Source organism: Ambystoma mexicanum, chromosome 8 (genome assembly GCF_040938575.1).
Source record: "Ambystoma mexicanum isolate Mex_15411 chromosome 8, UKY_AmexF1_1, whole genome shotgun sequence".
Classification (NCBI taxonomy): Eukaryota; Metazoa; Chordata; class Amphibia; order Caudata; family Ambystomatidae; genus Ambystoma; species Ambystoma mexicanum.
In genome coordinates, this window is record NC_090929.1 from 1412664953 (window position 1) to 1412682420 (window position 17468).

At 43.7% G+C, this 17468-nt stretch overlaps 1 protein-coding gene across 2 annotated transcripts in view; it reads left to right on the top strand.

Annotated features, from left to right (window-relative positions):
* Window positions 1-17468, top strand: part of CRTAC1 (cartilage acidic protein 1) — a 2821007-nt gene that overhangs the window by 2141518 nt on the left and 662021 nt on the right. For both annotated transcript variants that reach the window (XM_069611550.1, XM_069611549.1), the window contains exon 8: window positions 11795-11931. In XM_069611550.1, coding sequence (XP_069467651.1) covers window positions 11795-11931 — 137 coding nt within the window. The remainder of the gene's footprint in view (window positions 1-11794; window positions 11932-17468) is intronic.

Consider the following 17468-nt stretch of genomic DNA (forward strand, 5'->3'; position numbering starts at 1 on the left):
ATGAGCTTTGTTACAGGCATAGTATCAGTAAGAGGCGTAATCTAGGTGCTCCCTGATTCTGTGATCTTGAGAGGGGCTTGTAGAATGATGGGGCCTAATTTCTTCTCCCTGGTGGCGCACAAGAGAGGGGTCATCTGACTCCTCCCTGCTTACAGGTTTGGCAGAGTATCCCCCACACTGCCCTGATTGTGCAAATTGAACCAACTGAACCCTTTGGAGCTAGTGATTCTGCAGATGTAATTCCATGACTTTCTCCTCATAAGAGGTTTCCTGTTCAGAAACATCAGCCATTATATTTTTGTATCTATACAGGGACGCCCTTCTATCAATTTCTGGGAGGCGCTGACCTGTCAGCTAAATTATGCTAGGCCTATTTAATTCTGATGGCCTCATGGTTTCTGGCTCATGTGAACCGGTAGCCATGAAGTCAGCAGTGCTCAAAGTATTAAATGGGTATCAGTCCCTTAGTACAGAGGACATCATACTATGATCAGGGGTTGTCCTGTCCCTCTCTGCCTGTTCGGGGTCCCTCCAGTTTGGTTTAGATCTAGGATACTCTTTCTACAACCTCGCTAGTTTCTCCTTCTCAGCCCCTATCTCTTGATAATAGGCAAAGATCTGAGCCTTTTGCTCAGCCATCAGGGCTTTACTGGCCTCTATGCCCCTTGAGCTACCACCTATTTGTGGAGCCCTTGAGCTACCACCTATTTGTGGAGCCCATCTTTCTCTTCACTGAGGGCATCATTATCTCTTTGTGCTGCCTGTATAGTTTGGGAACACTGAGCCAATTTTTGTTGCAGGAGACTCACCTCCTTAGTTTGTGAATTTTTAGTTTGGGTGTTCTCTTCCAGAGCACCTTCTACTATTTTGGTATGCTCCAATAACTTTCCATATTCTGTTTTTAATTCATTTAGTTTCTGGTGTTTTGAGTTCATTTAGTTTCTGGAGGCCCAACTCACTTTCCTGTAAATCTGTTTTTAAATTGCTTACTCCCTGACATAGGGCATCTTTCTCCTGATTTAGGGTACCCCTCTGTTCAGCCAGGTCATCCCTTTGTTGCTTGATGGTATTTAATTTCTGGCACTCTTGATCAAATTCTGCTTGGGAGTGGAGTTCTTTAATAATGAATTTGTGATTCTCCTCTTCTAACCTTTTGATCTGATCTTGCAGCATGATTATTTGTCCTGAACAGGCCCTGTTATATGTTAATTGTTGAGTCAGATTCTGTTGTCTCTCTTGCAGAGTGTCAACCTTTTCCTGACACTCTACTTTTAATGCATCTAATTGGGCCTCTTTGTCTACATTATTTTGCTGTTGGAGAGCCAAGTCCTCTTTAAATTTTTTAATGTATTTTCCAGATTCTGCCTCAGAATCTTGGCTCTTTTGCAATTTGTGTTCTGATAATTTTAGTTCAGTCTGGATTTTAGTTAAGAGTTCACACTGATTTTTCGCAAGAGTTGTATTTTCCTCATGCTTTTCATGCATCACTCCCATATGGAGATACATGCAGGCCGTGATTCTGACAATTTGAATCTGCTCGTCTTTTATTTTCTGAGTCATGTACAACTCGCTCAAAGCTTGATGTAAAAGACCATCATCCTGCCATGTGTCCATGTTCATGGCAATGACCTGTTGCATAATTTCTTCTAGCCAGATTTTTTCATCTTGCTCTGCTCATTGCCTCTGACAAATAACTTGTGCAGAAGGTGCTCCCTGGCCATATTTATCTCTGCTGTGTCCATTTTGGAAAGTGTTCTTTCTTTATTAATTTATTTATGTAAGGGTAATCTTTATTCTGTTGCTTTTTGTCTATTGTTGGGGTTGATTTAGTTTTAATTTTATACACGTGCCTGGTACATAGAATATTTGTTTTGGAGAGGTGCTTCTACAGTGTAACCCAGTGTTCTGACCACACAAAGAATCACTATCTTGAAGGTTAGTCTGCTGTGTTAAACTGCCACGGGGGGCAACACAAACCCAAATCCCGGCTACGAGGCCCCAATTTTGTTAAGGATTTCAATCAGGTGACACACACCAGACCAGGACCCATGCCCCACACAAGCCGTCTCACACCCCCTTTTACAAATACCCCAGGTCACAATCAACCATGAACCGGGCCAATTGGTGGGAATGAAATATTTATTTATGATAAAATTCAAAGAAATCACACACATTTTAATATTGGGCAGTAATCACCAATGGGGTGATAATTACAATAGAAACTGAAGAAATACACTTGGTTAACCTTCTACAAAAACATATCCAAAGCACAGAATAATGGCAGCACTTTTTCAATTCGGATAGATAACACCCCAGTTAAAGTTTCCCCCTGCAATGTTCCCTCAACCCACAATTAATCCTATCAAAATAAGAGGCAAAAACAGATTTTAAACCCTTTGCAATGGCCTAAAATGACACTTGTATTTTAAAAAATAATTATTTATATGTGTGGTTAAATGATGATGTACATATGTTTATCACAGTATCAGGGATGTTGTATCACTAGCAAATATAAGGTAAGGTATCACAAAAGGCATACAGTTCACAAAGCAGGTTGAAAATGAGAACACAGGGCAGTGCAATCACACATGGAAAAGTTGCATTTTTCTCAATTGCAGTTTTAAATGACAAAAACGTTTTTGAATAAAAACGGGTGAAATACTCCAAATCGGAATGCAGTTCTTGGGTTGGGGAATAGATGCACATTACAGGGATAATATAGAAGTGAAAGGATGGCTATATCTGAAGAATTGGATGAGATTTGCAAGATAAAAGGAGGATCGGTTTTGGTAAAATAAAGCTGTCAAGAGGGAAAATCGGTTTGGAAAGGAAAAAGACAAAGTTTACTTATACTAGATTATCAAGAAGATAGCGCTGTCCATGAAATAGGTTAAGCGGCTGGATTAACCCAATTCACGTCACGTTTCTCTTTATGTGGAAATTACTTAAATCATTCAAAATATTACTAAGGAGTTACAAGATGGGGTGAATGACAGAATGGCGCTAACACTAGGAAATCACAGACAAGATGCACAAAGAGTTCTGACATTTGAACAAATTACCATGGCATGGATAGGATTGCTTAAAGAGTAGAATAAAGACAAAGTATCAAGATGGGGTAGGCTATGTGTTGCTATAGGATGGGGAAATACTCACAGTCCACACTTGAGTTTGGGATTTTGGGATAGTCAACCGGGTTCTGATCACCGCACGGCGGGCGCTCCTTACAGCAAACAGCTGGGAAAGTCGGACCACTGGATAACAAAGGTACAGCTAGATGGCAGGGGTATGGCAGGCATGCAGTTAGTGGGCAAAACGCTGGTCTGTTCACAGGATGGTCCCCAAAAGGGTACCACCACTTTTCCCTTTTATTACTGGGGTTTTTAGTGGGATTTCTGGTTCAAGGCCTTTCTGATATAGTGTCAGCTATGCTTTGGCCTGGCATTAGAGTCTGGAATCTGGCAAGATGAATGCGGAATATCAGGATACAGAGGCGCTGGAAATTCAGGAGAGAGTCCCTTGAGTTCTGTCAGCCTTCCTTATTTATAAGGCATGTGACATCATAGGATTATATGGTGGGGCAGGCTTAGCAGGGCATGCCTCTTAACCACTGGATTGGTTGGGGGATTGGTACTGACTTGCTGTCAGCTGGTTGGACATGACATCAGCTTTATGATGTGGCTTTACAATGCACACAATCATCCCACTGTTACTTTAGCTAAAATTATTCTTCACATTGATCACACATTTATACAATTGTGGCCTTTTTACAAATTATCTAGGCAGATTACATATTTCACGCAGAGCCGAAAAGTCCAACTCTACAGTTTGTAAGACTTTGTTTCATCCTTCTAATAATTTTTCATCATTTTCGGTGAGAAATATTCAACCTAACATCCTATAACTTTATACATGTGTAGAGATTATCATACGGCATGTAAGGATTGAATTTCACAGTGGCATCAAGTACACTTTTCTAAAAATATCCAATTCTTTACCATTTCTGTTCCCAATATGGCAGTGAAGGCTACCACGACTTGTTCAAAAATCACAAAAATAACATTTAAACTGTTAACTTTTTACAATCCCGCAAAGTCCTGTTGCAGAGATAAAGGTCTTAAAAGTTTATTAATAAAATTGTCTTTTGATATTTTAAAACAAATGATCAGTATTGTCTCCTAAATAAGGGCATAGCTTACAAGGCTGCTCTTGATCTGGCTTTGAAGATCCCAGTAAAAGTTGCGAGGATGTGTGATTTCCTATTGCACACGCATGTGTCCCAGAATCTCTATTGTAAGAGGCCTCTGCCCAGACAAAAGTCTGATGGGCATGGGATGTTTAGTGCTTTTGGTCCATTCCAAGTTTTCAAAGGTAGCAATTAGCATGCATGTGTACTATAATCTATTGTAGCTCCTTTTGGGGGAAGAACTTAGTTTAGCCATCAGAAAAACCTGTTCTGGAGCGTCCAAAATCCAGCCAATGCATTTTAATACTTTATTTTATTTTATTTTGGTCTGAATCAGATTCAAGCCTGTTAAATAGAACATCCCATGTATGTTTATGTTTACCAGCAAAATCCCCTTTACATTGCTAGGCAAAGACAAGTTTTTATTCAAAATTGTACTTGTAAAACAGGCATTTATTTGGTTTGAAAAAACCCATTTTGACACATGGACAATGCTGCTGGGATTTCTCTCTAAAATTTGTTTTTTCTCTTCCATCTAAATTCCCACATTGTTCTGCAGCCCCAGTCAGTTTCCATTATACATCAGTTTATTCCAGAGACAGGTTCACTGAAATTGACAAATGCCCATAAAGCTAGGGTTTCTTTGAAGCATTGATTTTTGACATTTTGTAACCCAATAGACAAGCATTTTCCTGTGCGGCTGAAAGTAAAGCTTTTGTTAATTTGCCAGTTCTGGCCTGACACAGCCTGTCATACAGGGATAATGCTCGCTCCTGCTAGAGCACAATCTGGATATGGATGGGCATGGCAGACCTCATTGATAAAAGTAATGTTATGTTGAATATATGAAATTAGTGTCAGGGCACAACCTTTTCAATGCTCTGCTACTTGCAAAAAGTTACCATTGAAAAGAGAATATTCTCTTTTCAATGGTAACTTTTTGCAAGTAGCAGAGCAGCGCCGCTTTTGAATTTGCTTCTTTTGGTGCACACAAGAACACATAATGACTGCCTTTCTTAGTGTGCTCTCTGTTCCAACTTGCCCAATAGTTGTTTGGCAAGATGGTGCAGCCATCATTTTGTAGCCGCAAAACACAATTTTGATGTGGGGCAATGGTGCTCCAAGGAGCCTGTAAGCGATATTCAATCAACACTACAGCTAAGTCAATGCCTAGTCTGGGATGCTGAGGAAAACCCTTATTGATGTATTTTTATATCCTGTTCAGTACTCTGGATGACAACCCTTGTATAACATCCCCCTCTTAGAATCCCCCTGACCCCACTGAGCCAAGAAGTAGGTTTGTTTTGCAAATTAAAAGGTTTATTTGGACAATTCAACAATATATATCTATCACACTTTATAAATCAATTGATAACTGATATCACACTTCAGAATATGAGCAGTAGTCCGCAAGAGGTAACTTATGAATAGGAACAGAAGAAAAAGGTGGGAAAGAATGCCTTATATGGTTCAAGGAAACACAAGGTGGAATAAAATGCAGTACAGAAATAACTTGTTATGATTTTAGCAAAAGGTAATATGATCACTTTTTCTTTTGACAATTCACTCCCCCCCTATGCAATACAAGAAATGGAAGGAGAGCACACAGTCTTCAAGAATCCCAACAAATCACACTTTATAATGCAATACACAGTTCCAGTTCTCCCAGCAAGCTTAGAGATAACAGGGATGAGTTTTAAACACAGGTGAATTCCTTTAATGTGGTTTGCAAGGAAGTGAAAAGGTGCTAAAATTGCTTTTAATTCCCTCTAGAGGTTCAGGATAGGTGATGGCTACTTTATATTAGTTCAGGCTCCCTTTAACAATACTCTATGAATGATTAGCAGATTGCAAACGAATTTTAGCAAAGAGAAGCAAAAAGCTGCTGATTTCTACAGATGAAGAAATCGGGCCAAATCGAAAATCGCGGTAAATTACGCGAGTGTGTGTCTCGCGATTATGGGAAAAGTATAAGGAATAGGAAAGCCTAGATTCTAAGCTTTCAGATGAAAGTTAAATTCCGTTCCTAGCCCAAACGGTTCCAGAGATACGGACGATTAAATAAAGGTAGTTTTTCGGATTTAAAGTAAACTCAAAATGACAGGTGACAGCTTGCAGCTGCAGAATTGACAGGTGACAGTTGTGCAGCTTTAAAAATGACAAATGACACGATTTCTAGGAGGCAGTTCTACTTAGGTTAAAATAGTTTGGATTAGATTATTGTAACTAAGAGATTGGTTCTGCACAGTTCTACTAGGTACTCACAATATAAATTTGAACTAGGCCTCATCACGGATCTGGTCAACACATCCGGCTGCGGTTCTGTCTGCTCGGCGGGTCCATCAGGCACCGGTTCTGCTCACAGCAATCTGGGTCAGCTCTGCTCTGCTGGTCTAGCCTCTCTGGATTCTGGATGTAACACTGCTTTCTGGGTACTGCTACAGGTTCTTGCAAAAATTCTCAGCAAAACCTCAAACAGCTCGCCCGGCTGTTGAATAGTTTGGTTAGTTTTGAGGCATGCTGAAGAGGATTCAGCTGGTGTATTCAGGCCTCTCTGCTACAAATTCTGGAGTTAATTTCTGCTACAGGTTCTGGAGATTGATGGATTTGAAGTCTGGATCTCTGGATGTGAAGTCGTCGGTCAGCATGCTCCGCAGCAAATGGAATTGAATGTCTCTACCTGTCCCAACAGTCTCTTTTTATGTGTTTTGAAAATGGGTGTGTGCCTGGGCCTAGCTAAGCCTGCCCCTCTCTACTTGTCATTGGCCCAATTCTCCCCTCTCCCATGATTGGGGGAAGGAAATGGATTGTCATCATGATGAGGTCTGTTTATGGGTCAGAGGATCTTCCCCTGGTCAGTTTGCCCACAAATCTATATTTGATTCAAATACGTCTTTCCCAGATACACAATTTGTTGAAATTACATGTACACATTATATATTCCTTATGGTCCATGCTTGTCCGCCTCTGATCTTCCTGGGGGCTTGCATTCAAAAATGGCAACATTTTGTGCTTTTTAACTGGTTTTGCAATATCGGACATTTACCCAAAATTACACACAAGGAGTATGGACATTAATTGATGAAGTGTCAGATTTTTAACATGCAGACATTTGGAGTAAGACCCTATTTTCTGCTAGCAACCCCCCAGAATACACCACAGGGTCCTAACGCCTCTTAAAATGTGCACCGAAAAATCACAAGAATAATGGTATTACTTATATAATTCTGACAAGTCCGTACTATGAATTATCCATCTTTTTTTAAATTATGCCCTGGTCAAAAAGGGGTGTGGCTTTCCACATCACATGGTGGATTAACTGCTTTATCCACTTCCCCCAAACAAGCTTGTTCACAGAGGCACAGCTGCCCCCCAGTTTCTCCCAAGAGGAAGCTATTTTACGACGCCCCCAATATAACATTTGCCTGAGTCAAGGAAGTTGCATTGTTCGGTCCCTTATGATATGATATGATATGGTATTTGTAACGCGCCTATACACAGGTGTTTCAAGGCGCGACGAGGCAGGGAGGGGAGGAACAAGGGGAGACAAAACAAACGATCCTACTAGGCCAGGTGTCATTCAGATCGCGCAAGTGCAGGGGTGGGAGAGGGGGGAAAAGTGCAAGGGGAAGGGGGGGGGAAATGCAGTAAAGGTAAGTGGCGTAAGTAATAAATAAAAAAGGGCCAGCTAGTGGCAAGTGCAAGGTAAGTGCAGAACAAGTGCTGGGGAAGGGGGGGGGGGGGCTGTAGGGATACAGAGACAGTCCCGTAGTGCAGAGGGGTTACAGGGGATCAGTGACTGGGACCAGGACCGAAGGCAGTTTAGAGTGGCCCAGTTGCAGGATCAGTGCAGTTTAGTGAAGAATTAATTAGCTGTTCAGCAGGGGAGAGGGAGAGAGAAAGCAGACGCAAAGAGGAAGGTTTTGAGGTGCTTCCGGAACCGGAGGTGGTTCTCCTCAAGTTTCAGGGAGGCAGGAAGGCTGTTCCAGAGGGAGGCCCCTGCCGCGGAGAGAGATCTACCCCCAGCTCGTTGCTTCGAGAAGCGGCTGACCATGAGGGAGTTGGAGGCGGATGAGCGAAGGGCTCGGGGAGGAAGATATTTGGGAAGAGAGAGTTGAAGGTATTTAGGACCCAGGCCCCAGAAGGCCTTGTGGACAATGCAGAGGGTTTTGAACTTTATCCTCGCAGCCACTGGGAGCCAGTGTAGAGATTTCAGTCCTGGAGAGATACGGTCCCTGGGCTTGAGGCCAAGGACAAGTCTCGCAGTTCTGTTCTGGATGAGTTGCAGAGGGCGGAGAGTGGAGACAGGCAGATTAAGATAGAGGCTGTTACAGTAATCCAGCTTCGAGAGAACCAGGGCTCGGGAGACAGTGAGCTTCTGGGGGAAGGAGAGGAAGGGAAGAATACCTCTGAGGAGGTGCAGCTGGTAGTGTGACCTCTTGGCGACGTCAGAAATATGAGGAGAGAAGGAGAGTGTGGAGTCGAAGATGACCCCAAGGTTTTTTGCCTTGCAGGTAGGAGCAGGGAGGGGGCCAAGGGAGGCAGGCCAGAGAGCTGCAGGGAAAGAGGGAGTGGGAGTACCGATGAGTAGAATCTCAGTCTTACTGGCATTAAGGCAGAGGTCATTGGCGGCACACCATTCTTGGATAGCAGACAGACAGTCAGAGATGAGGGAAGGAGAGGGGGAGGCTGCATTGTTCGGACCCTTCCAGTTCCCAGGTGCTCCACCCCTAATCTAATCAGAGAGGTGTCAACTCCTTTTGGCAAGGGGCAGCAGGATGCAGCTAGGCCTGGGAAGAGTGGCTGTTGATCCAGTTTCAACTCCTGTCGGGGGTAGTTGTCAGGCAGAATTCAGTTTCATTAAGCCAGGTTTCAGCTAAATGTCACTTTTTGTTCCCAGTTTTCTACATTCAAATCAAACTGACAATTTTTACCTATACATTAAATAATTTCTTCCTTCAAGTCATTTCAGAATATAGTTTTACATTGTATCCACCTCTTAGCAAGTCTTTCCTTGGCCTGGTTTTGTTTCATTTGTTCAGTTTTACACACAGGTCTGGTGGTTTTAAAACGCCGGCTTTCTGATAGTGGTGAGTACCAGTATTGCAACATTTTTGGGATTAAGAAAATGAATTTCCCACTGTTCTGAGTTGCTTTTTGGCAATCAGCATTGCCATTCCCAATGGTTTCAGGCTACTGTGTGTGTAGCCCAATGGTGGTTTTAGGCAGTGCCCTCCTGTGCTCACAACATAGGCAAAAATGGGTGGCAGCCTATTCTTCATGTTTTCCCTGTCCACTCTCTGGGGAGTTCTGGCCATCATGATGTTTTCCATGCCAGTATTGCACAGTTTTATGGTAGGGCTTGGATGCATGGGTAAAAACATCCCACAAGCCAGCACAGCCATTTGCTGTTAACTGCTGAAGTGCAGCTTGATCATGGATGGGGATTCTAGTGAGTGGGTCAATGTACCGCACAGCTTTCTCTCTTCCACTCCCCTGCTGATGTCCCAACTGCTCCACGCACTGGCACCTGGCTACCCTCTGAACTTGGGCCCATGCTCCTACATGTCCAGTTGACCTTCGCACTGCCTCCTGGCTGCCCCAGCACTTGTGGTCTGTATCTGCAACCCTACAGTCAATTGATTTCCTCCACTTCTCCCTTCCCCCTCAGCATCTCTCCCCTCCCTCTTCCCTGCACTTGTGCGATCTGAATGACACAAGGCCCAGTAAGATTGTTGTTTTGTCCTCCCTCTGTTTCCCCCTCCTTGTTGCACCTATAAACACTTGTGTACATGTGCATTATAAATGCCATATCATATCATATTACTATGTTGCATTTTTATATAACATTATTTTATTATGTGAAAACACCTAAAAAAAACATACATCAAAAAAGATCTGTACACAAGTTAAAATCCCAATGGATGAATGTGTGCATTTCCTTTGCAGATTCTTGTAAGAAATATATTGTTTCCTTTGCCCTTTTTAATGACGAAAAAAGTTTCATTTTTAAGAAAAAGCATATTACTGAAACCCTTACATCAAGAGCCAGTACAGGATGTTAGGGCCCTTTTAAAAACACTGTTCATAGCCCCAAATACATACCAGGTTTGCACAAGTATTGGCAATGCCAATGGTTTGGCTTGTGTGTAGGCATGGGAAAGGCATTTGCCAGGCACCACCATAGTAGTATTAAATGGTCATCAATGGTAACTGCTGCAAAATGGTGTGAGTACCTGGGCAAATCATATCAGTATATGGCAAATGCCTAATACATATAAATCAGCCAACACTGTTGGATTTGTCAATCTTTGTTTTCAACAGGACTTTAGTGAAAGGCATGCATAGTGCTTAGAAATCAAGTAGCTGAATGCAGACCTAGTTAATACATTTTTATTACACCAGTAGCTCCTTCAGAGCTCCAATTAAGTCATTCACTCTCAGAAGATTGCTTTGGAAAAACAGGGGGAGGCACTTTAAGCACAATGTTTAATGGCAAGGCTTGAAAAAGCTAGTTCAAATAGATCCCAGAAGGATGTGGTTTGGGCGGAAAGGGCAGGAAGTTGCTTGGAATGGCCATAGAGATTAGCATGGCCATGGGCAGGGAATGGGTGGGTAAATAACCAAATAACATCACCAGCCTTGTGGCCCTCCTCATATACAATATCCCCCTAGATGTACTCTAATAATGCAATAGTTTTGGGTCCTAGGGCTCAGAGCCCTGTCAGCCAACGAAAGAGTGCAGAACACTAAATAAGAGCTTACATGCAGAGTGTATGCATGTGCAGTGGAACGCGCAAGAGACGGTTTCGGAAAGGTGGGTGAGTCTAATGTCACGTGACTACATGGACAATCTTGCCAACCTGGGAGATGGCATTAAGGATTCCATGAGGGTGGGCGCTCTATTAGAACCCCAGTATAGAGTCGGGAAGACAAGCCGTAGGCAGATCAAGGTCAAATATGAGCTTAGCAAATACTGTCACCACTGCCCCTTTGGCCACAGCTGTAGTCTGTGTTTGAAAACGGGAATGAGAGGCATTCTGTGTTCCTTGACCCTTCATGTTCACTCACCAACGGTGGGCTTGGAGATGGGCTAAATGCTTGGCACCTAGCAGGTGTTTTTTTTTGTTTTTTCACGACCCCACCACCTAGCAGGTGTTATGGAAGGATGTGTATAGGCAAACCTGCTTCCTTCCCTTGCATGAGGTCGCACGCCCATTGATCAATATAGAGCACCCGCAATTGGATATGCACAAAAGTGGGATCACATGTTTTATCATAGAAGAGCCATTGGTGCCCCTTCTATAATAGCAAAGAGGTGCCCCTTTGCCAAGCAGGCTTAGTCTTGTAAACATAGCCCCGTGTGTAGAACCTACTGCACATGAAACATCAGAACATAGAAAATCCCTTGTCCAGGCTTATCAGAATACAGAGTGGGTATAATCGTGCATGCCATCTATTCAATCTAAGCAGTTATATACATATAGTGGTTTATCTTAAACGTGAAACATCAATTGGTTATATATGATTGCTTCCTGCTTGAAATGACTATGTGGGGCCTCGAGACTCGCTAGTAGACTGACCAGGCATGTGATTTCCCTCCCGCAGGATATTGCCACCCAGAAGTTCTCCATGCCATCGCCGGTCCGCACAGTCATTGCCGCAGACTTTGATAATGACCAAGAGCTGGAAGTCTTCTTCAATAACATGGCCTACAAGGGACCCTCTGCGAACCGCATGTTCCGGTAAGATACCTCTTGAGGAAGATTTCAGGCCCAGGAAATCCACGATGAAATCAATGTGAATGCAGTGGCTATCAGAAGCGTTCCCCGCTGCGCATGCGAGGTGACTGCTTCCATCGCTCCCCACTGCAGAATCCAGAAAAGCGTTTTCCAATCAGTCTATCAGAGAAACTGCTTGTGCCAAAACATATGAAGCTGATGTGAGTGATAGAAATGTGAGCAAAAACCTCGTGCATATTAGCACACAAAACTCACACTGTCACCCAAGCCTTATTGAACGCTTCCGCCCTTTACTATGAAACAAGTAGAAAGTGAGCATAAGCCGATATTAGTTTCAGAGTAATTATGTATGCATATATGTATTCGTTGCAGTTTTTTCGAACACGCTACATGCGGGACAAACCATTTCAAAGCACAGGGAGGGTTGAAGTTTGGGAAGGAGCATGAAGAGTTGAGTGGGAAGCAGAGAGCAGGGAGGGAGGAGACGTATTTGGTGCTTTTGCAGCAGGCCTAGCTCGCATTGCTTAGCCAGGGACATGCCTCAAGATTACACAGAACATAGGATTAAGTTGCCTTCGTAGACCTGGGGACCAAATAATGTCTAGGTAGTTTCTGGTTGTCACTGAAGGGTTCAGAATGGTCGCACTTGAAAGATTACTGATTGAGGGTCGTAGAGGGCCAGGATTGAAGGTGGTGGGTTGGTTTACAGTGTGACGGAGCAGAGACTGGTGACAGGTGATCAGTTTCGGAGACCCAAGCAGGCCCCACAGGCGATGAATCGGGTCAGAGAGGGAAGGAATGGGGCTGTATCAATGTTGCCTAGGACTTTCTAAAGGAGTGAAAGTTCATTTCCTCTCTTAGGTTCTGAAGAGTTGCATTCCATGGCTTAAGTCTGAGCTGGGTGTTCATCCAGAGTACCATCAAAAAGTACGTGGTGCAACTTTAAAGGTAGCTTTTTCAAGCAAAAGAGAAAAACATCTTTTAAGATGGACTGATAGCCTATCGGCTTTACTGTTTGGGAATCATTGGGGTGGTGCAGTGAATTTAATTTATGAATTTATGAATATGCCGGTCAAGTGGCACAGCGAGTAGAGCACTCGCTTTGACATCCGTGCAGAGACCGGCAGGGCCAAACTCAGCCTTTCATCCTTCCGAGGTTGATTGATAAATGAGCACCACACACCGTGGTTACTACTAAGCAGCGCTCAGATGCTTGAGGGTTCGTAGTGCTATATAAATGCCAAATTATTATTAATAATGAGACTCAAGAGCGAGTAATAAGACAGTGGGGTTCAAAACTCTAAATCCAGATCACGTGCACTGCACTACTGCCAGGGTATTTAGCATTGGTGATGAAAAATTATGCATCAACATTTACCATAAGCAACTTGTGAAACATATTGTTGTCACACCTGAGGCCTGACGATCTAACATTTGCAGTGGTGCTAAAAAGTGAGCAAATGCTTTTGTAATACAAAATGTAGCAAACAGATTTTCTCCGAATCTATATTATGTAAATAGAGTTGCACTACGGCCCAATTACATCATACCGTTTTCTTTTTTTCTTTTGCATTATGCCTGCTGCACAACATACAGCAACAAGGTTTTTTCTACATTTCTTGTCATGTTGCACAGCAAACATAGTACCTAAAATAGCCTACTCCAATTTCACCCAGATGATATTTTTTTTTTAGATATTACCGATTGGGGCTGAACATGTTTTCCCCCTTCTGTGTTATTGAAGCAGGAAAAATTGGTGTTAAATTCATTTGCTCTGCGTTTTTGCACAGGTGCAAAGCTTTGATAATCTGCCCCCAAGTGGCCAGAACAAAAATCACATGTATTCCTCATCTGCGGAATCACAGGCACTGGAGGAAACTGTTAAGAAGCAGCTCCCAGCCTTCTTAGGTTGACATGCTAGGGTTATTTCCACCTTCATAGACATCTTCATAGCAGTCAATTAGGTTACATATAAGTAACATATAGGACAATGGAAACACTGGCAGCCCATCACCCAGGCAGAGGGCTCACCAACTGACTAGGTTAGAACATTCACCCATGCATTCCAACACTCAGGCATAAACACTCCACATGGCATCACAACATTCCTTCTGCAAAGCCAAGCCAAACACAACACATCTCCTCCCCTTACATTGCACATCACACACAGCAGAACATTACCAACACATTTCCCCTCTTCCGACAACAGCGCAAGACATTACACAACACACCTCCACACACACCAACATAAAACATTCACACCGACTCACATCATCATGGCTAGCATGTAACACATGCTCTAACAGTCTACCACTCACCTCATACCCGATGCTCTGGCCAGGCACACCGGGACCAACAACCAATATCACTGTCACACTCCGGACCCTGATGAAGGTGAAAAGAGTCATAAAAGCGCATACAGTACAGCTAAAACACCCGCACCGCATGTGCACAGAGAATAGAAAAATACATTATTTGTGGTAAATAAACCACAAAGTCGGGCCAATGCGTGACCATGCAATGCCTTGTACCACAGGCACGCCCAAAGCCACCAAAACCGGGGGCACTACCACCCGTACACAGATACCTCTAACCAATGCATGACTTATACTGCAGTCACACCCCTACGCCTACTGGGGGCGCTACCACCCAGATACCAAACCATTCACCTTGCATGACTAACCTCAGTCACGCCCCAACAATTGGTGGCGCTACCACCTCACACACCCATACGTTGGATAACCATGCATAACCTCATTATAGTCACGCCCCGACAGAACTGGTGGCGCTACCACCAAAAACACACGTACATTGTTTCGCCATGCGCAACTCATCACAATCACGCCCATACTGAACTAGAGACGCTACCTCCAGATACCACATTACGTGGCACTATCTCCCAAATGCCCTTGTGTCATACCATTCCACACCGATACTGCCAATATGGCTGAAGGCGCTACCCCCAGAAGACACATTTGGAAGATAAAAACATGCTGACCTGGCACTTACACCATCAGCAACCATACTTATACATTTCATATAAGCTTAACCCAAAACTAAAAACATGGGAGGCGCTACCCCCTCAATCACCAGACAATCATATCGACACCCATACAAGGGATAATTGAAGGCGCTACCCCCAATATGACTATACTGCCCGGATCAATGCAGATGTTCCATACTGTAAACCATACATCACATAAAACAATATGCAGTATACATTGCATTATTCTATACATTTGAATTGATGCATTTGCTAAGACACTTTACATGTCATGAAGCCCAAACCTAATCCACTCCTAAAAGTCCATGCCGCAATTAGCGACCTAACTGCTGAAAATCCTCAAACGGTTAATTCTGGTTCTCAAGGCCATAGATATCACAAATCCCAACCCAAGTCCAATCCTAAAAGTCCATGTCACTTCTGAATGACCTAATAACTGCAAATCCTCAAACAGTTATCACTAGATTTCTCACATGCCTACCTTACCCAACATCAACCAACCAGAAGAATCCATGCAGCAAATTGACTATACTTCCCAACACTATCGCTGGTTCTTATGCTTAAAATCCTAAAAGTCCATGCCTTCTCCTGTGGGCATAAGCTGAAAATCCTCTAAAAAGATAAATAAATTAAAACTAGGAACTTTACAGCATGTCCAATCCATACCCAAAACTATCCATACTCCAAACACCAGATACTTGCTGACCGTCATAGAGGCGACCGTTAACTGGGCACGAAGAGTAAACATAAGCATGGATAAAACACCAAAGGATACATCAGGTTACTTTCATTTTCCTCCCGATCTGGAAGAAAAAGTCACCTTCCTGTCCAGTCCCTGAACACAAGGATCTGTCCCACGCCGCAAAACTCCTGACAGCGTTCCGATCTTTCCATCCGTCACACTTGTTGGAGGAATTTGCCACTCCCTCCAATTCGATTTCACTTAGTTTGTAATAATGTTTGCCAACCGCTCCAAACCCACATTATCAGGCTTGCGATTTGCTGCCAATCCACACTTGCGAGTAAGAGCACCTTCACCAAATAGAACACATGCTGCGAAGTGACCATTGACCGTTTCCGCTCCATTTCCAATCTTACTCTATGAAACAATGTGACATCATCACGTCGTAGCCGGGTGCTTTACACAAGTGTTCCGACGCTTTCCAGGGCACTCGAACTGACACAGGATCGTACTGGTCACGTCCACTGACTTGCTCAGAGGAACGTTGGACGCACCCCATTCCTTTCCTTCGCAAACTCCATGAGCCGCCCACAATACATCATCATTCATGGATTCGGCACGGAGCAGCGCCCGCTCCACCGACCAACCGTCACTGTACCTGCTGACCAAAGATGAGGCACAGCTTACAGATTTACTTCAAACAGCAGTGCAGCTTTACTTGTCACATGTTATGCCGCACAGTTCAAAATTAATATGCTTGCATCTCAAGCTCAAACCTTCCTGTTACAGTTTAAAATGCCTTCCATCAAAAGCACAAAACTTCCTACTACAGTGCTAATGTGGAGCTCACTTTGTACACTTCCCTTACGGTTTAACATCCGCTGTCTTTGGCCACCAAACCCTCCGCTCCATAAGATTACAGGTGCAGTCACCTCCATATGTGTCCCTTCTAAGGAAATATTTGCCCATATTTCTTATCCACTTTATGGGGTGTGAGTCCTTCCTGTGGGCTATTACCAAACCCCAGTTTCTTCCTTCCCCCTCCCGCCGCTCTGGGTGATGGGCCTTACTTCATTTTGGGGGCAGTGTTGTCCTTTTCTTCCTTCCTGCACCCCCCGCAGCAGGGCACCAGCTTCCCTTCAGTTGCCAGCTCGTCGCCAATGTTAAGAAGCAGCTCCCAGCCTTCTTAGGTTGGCATGCTAGGTTTATTTCCAGCTTCATAGACATCTTCATGGCAGTCAATTAGGTTACAGATAAGTTACATAAAGGACAATAGAAACACTGGCAGCCCATCACCCAGGCAGAGGGCTCACCAACTGACCAGGTTAGAACATTCACCCATGCATTCCATCATTCAGGCACAAACACTCCACATGACATCACAACATTCCTTCTGCAAAGCCAAGCTATACACAACACATCTCCTCCCCTTACATTGCACATCACACACAGTAGAGCATTACACAACAGAAACGCATAGAGGAGTGGAAATACCAAGTCCACCACAAACAAGTTCCTCTTGGAGGAAATTCCCTTGAGCACTACAGCACACACTTCCGGTTGGCACCGGTTGTGAACAGATCCACTTGAGGGTTTCCCCAAAGGGCGAAGATCTCTTGAAGGACTTCCTGAGCTATCTCCCATTCATGGGAGAATGTGCGCTGCCTGCTCAGAGCGTTTGCCGCTGTGTTCAGCTGTCCGCCTAGGTGAACTGCCGGTAGAGAGATTCCATCTTGCATTGCCCAGAACCACAGCTGCATTGCCTCTCTGCACAGTGGAAGTGATCCTACACCTCATCTTTTGTTGAGGTAGTACATGGCCACTGTTTTGTCCATCATTATCAGACATTCTTTC